Source organism: Augochlora pura, chromosome 5, assembly GCF_028453695.1.
Source record: "Augochlora pura isolate Apur16 chromosome 5, APUR_v2.2.1, whole genome shotgun sequence".
Taxonomy (NCBI): Eukaryota; Metazoa; Arthropoda; class Insecta; order Hymenoptera; family Halictidae; genus Augochlora; species Augochlora pura.
This window is the reverse complement of record NC_135776.1, coordinates 10,565,103-10,567,778: the sequence shown is the minus strand read 5'-3', so window position 1 is coordinate 10,567,778 and position 2,676 is coordinate 10,565,103. Positions and strand designations below refer to the sequence as shown.

Below are 2,676 nucleotides of genomic sequence, written 5' to 3'. Positions count from 1 at the left end.
TCTTTTGAGTAAAATAATCTTTTTTAAGCGAGAGAAATGCTTTGTTAATTTGTATATCGGCGTGTTGATTAAAATTTAACTTAAAGTCTAGATGTATTCCTAGATAGCAAACAGTCTCTTTGTGAGGGATTTTAGCGTTTGGGTTGTGTTTGTCAAAGATGTGAAAGTTTTTGTGATGTTTTCGTACGTCATAATTGGCATCGGAGATAGACGAGATATACGGTCTGAAAAGGATTGTTTCGCATTTATGAGTGTTTAATTTTAATTTCCATGTATGGAAGAAGTCTTGGATTTTGTTGAACAATTTCTGTAGTATGATTTGTAGTTTGGATACTTTGTTGTCACGTGTGAAGACTAGGAGAAATGAAAGAAAGGAGATCTTCCGCGAAGGCAATCATCCCTTTAGAATTGTCGCTATCCAGGCCATACATTTGTATTAGGTCGCTAATGAATATATTAAACAAGACAGGAGAGTTTACTGTGCCCCGTTGAAGGCCGTTAACAATATTGAAGCTTTTACTTGATTTTAATTGACCGTTTGTTACATAAAATTTTTTATCATGTAGCATGTTCCAGATAATTTTAATTAGATGTATGGGAAATTCTTTCTTCAGAAGTTTAAAAAAAAAGTCCGTTCAGCCAAACAGTGTCAAAGGGTTTCTCTAAATCTATTAACACGGCTCCGATGCAGTCACATGCATTTCTGGATCAGCAGATATCGGAGGTGAATTTGGTAATTGCGTGGACGGTGGAGTGTTTGTGACGGAAGCCAAATTGAGATTCTGGAATGATGTTTTTAGAGTTGCAGGAGTTGAAGGTTGCGTCATTTACTATTGTTTCGAATACTTTGCCAATATTAGGGAGGAGACTGATCGGACGGTAACTGTTGGTGTCGCTACTGTCTTTGGCTTTCTTTTGATTGTTATTAATTTAGCTGTTTTCCAAGTTGCGGGGAAGTGGTGGGAATTCAGGCAATTATTGAAAATTATGCTATAGTAAAATATGTATCGTCTAGGCAGGTGTTTTAGGGATATGTTTGGTATACCATCGAAGCTCGAAGATTTTATGTTGTTGAGATTGCGGAATGTTCTTTCAAGTTGGATGTGTGATGCAAAGTAGTTGGAAGGGATGTGTGTAGCTAACTTTCACTCTCTTTGTTTCCTCGAGCACTATGTAACTAGGCGTACTAATATCTAGGCCCAGTGTCCACTTTATGTACCTTAATCGAACCCGCTCTACTGCTTCTCTCTCTCTCTCTCTCTCTCTCTCTCTCTCTCTGTACACCCATAATTCCACTCCGTATAATAACAGCCCCAGCACCAACATATCAAAGAGGAACATTATCACTCGAAAATTATCTTTGAATATCCGCTCCCTAATGCCCCATGTCTGATTTAGAACGACATTGGCTCTCTTCGTTCACTCCTGTATATGCCTATCCAGATTGCCGTTCCTTTGGATTATTATCCCCAGATAACAAAATTCCCGTACCACTTCTATCTCCCTTCCCTTCCATTTCCATTGTGTTTCCTTGGTCTTGCCTCCCCCCTTCCGGAATATCATTACTTCCGTCTTCTCCACATTCAGTCTCAGTTCCTTCTTGTCCAGATAATTTTCCAATCTCTTAATCACACCTTTCAATTCCTCCTCTCTCTTCGTTACCAGCACCTCATCGTCTGCATATGCCATTGTGCAAAATCTCAGATTCCCTGCGTCGATCCCCCCCCCCCCCCCCCTCTCCCCCAGATACCTTTCCTCATGTACTCTTCCATATCCGCCAAGAAAATAGTGAACAGTGAGGGACTGAGCGGACAACTCTGTCTCAGTCCCTCGCCTGTCCAGAACTCTTCAGTCATTCCCTCGTCTGTCTTCACCACATTTCTTGTTTCCGTAAATATTTCTTTTATCCTTTCCTCACACCCCTCTCTGCCATGGCTTCCCAAAACTTACTTCTCTTCACTGTGTCGAAAGTAGCTTTCAAATCTACGAACAGTGCGTACACCTTTCCTTTCTTTTTCAGCGTTTCTCTTTCTACCACATGCTGTAGTATGTACGCATTGTCGATCGTCCCACTATGTTTCCGAAACCCCGCTTGTGTATCTGGTAAAATGCCCTTCTCTTCCACATCCTTCCTCAGTTTTTCATTTAATATCGTCGCGTAAATTTTATACGCTTGTGCACAGAAGGCTTATACCTCGATAGTTCTCTTTTACTTCTGCGTTGCTTTTTTTATAAATCGCCATGATACCCGCTCTTCTCCAATCTTCCGGGAAGCCTTCTCCGTCCCAGACCTTCTTTATCAGTTCTTTGAGTTTCTTCCTCGTCGAACCCTCACTATAGAACCACGCTTTGTTCGGGATATCATCCCTTCCCGCCGCCTTCTTCTTCCTCAGGTTCCTTATCTGTTCCTCTATTTCCTCCTCCATCAATTCTGGTTCCGAATCTTCTGTCTTTCGGAGTACTCTTTCCTCTCCCTTTACTCTCTCTCTATTCAGCCCCCTCAAGCAACGTCATGAAATGTGCTCTCCACTTCTCCAACGCGATATTATTTTCCTTTTTTCCCTTCCTCTTTCTATTTTTATTAATATATTTCCATTTAATCTTTTCTATAGATATTCTATTATTGCATCGTTTGCTGAGGTGTAGTCCAGAGGTTTTTTAATCCATTGATTTGTG

At 40.8% G+C, this 2,676-nt stretch overlaps 1 protein-coding gene across 1 annotated transcript; it reads right to left on the bottom strand.

Moving 5' to 3' along the window:
• Window positions 1–671: 671 nt before the first annotated feature.
• Window positions 672–2,426, bottom strand: LOC144470014 (uncharacterized). Its single transcript, XM_078180776.1, has 5 exons — window positions 2,249–2,426; window positions 1,951–2,172; window positions 1,751–1,864; window positions 1,492–1,676; window positions 672–782 (listed from the first exon to the last, which is right to left on the bottom strand). Exons 1-5 carry the CDS (start codon window positions 2,424–2,426, stop codon window positions 672–674), a joined length of 810 nt encoding a protein of 269 aa, XP_078036902.1.
• Window positions 2,427–2,676: the final 250 nt, after the last annotated feature.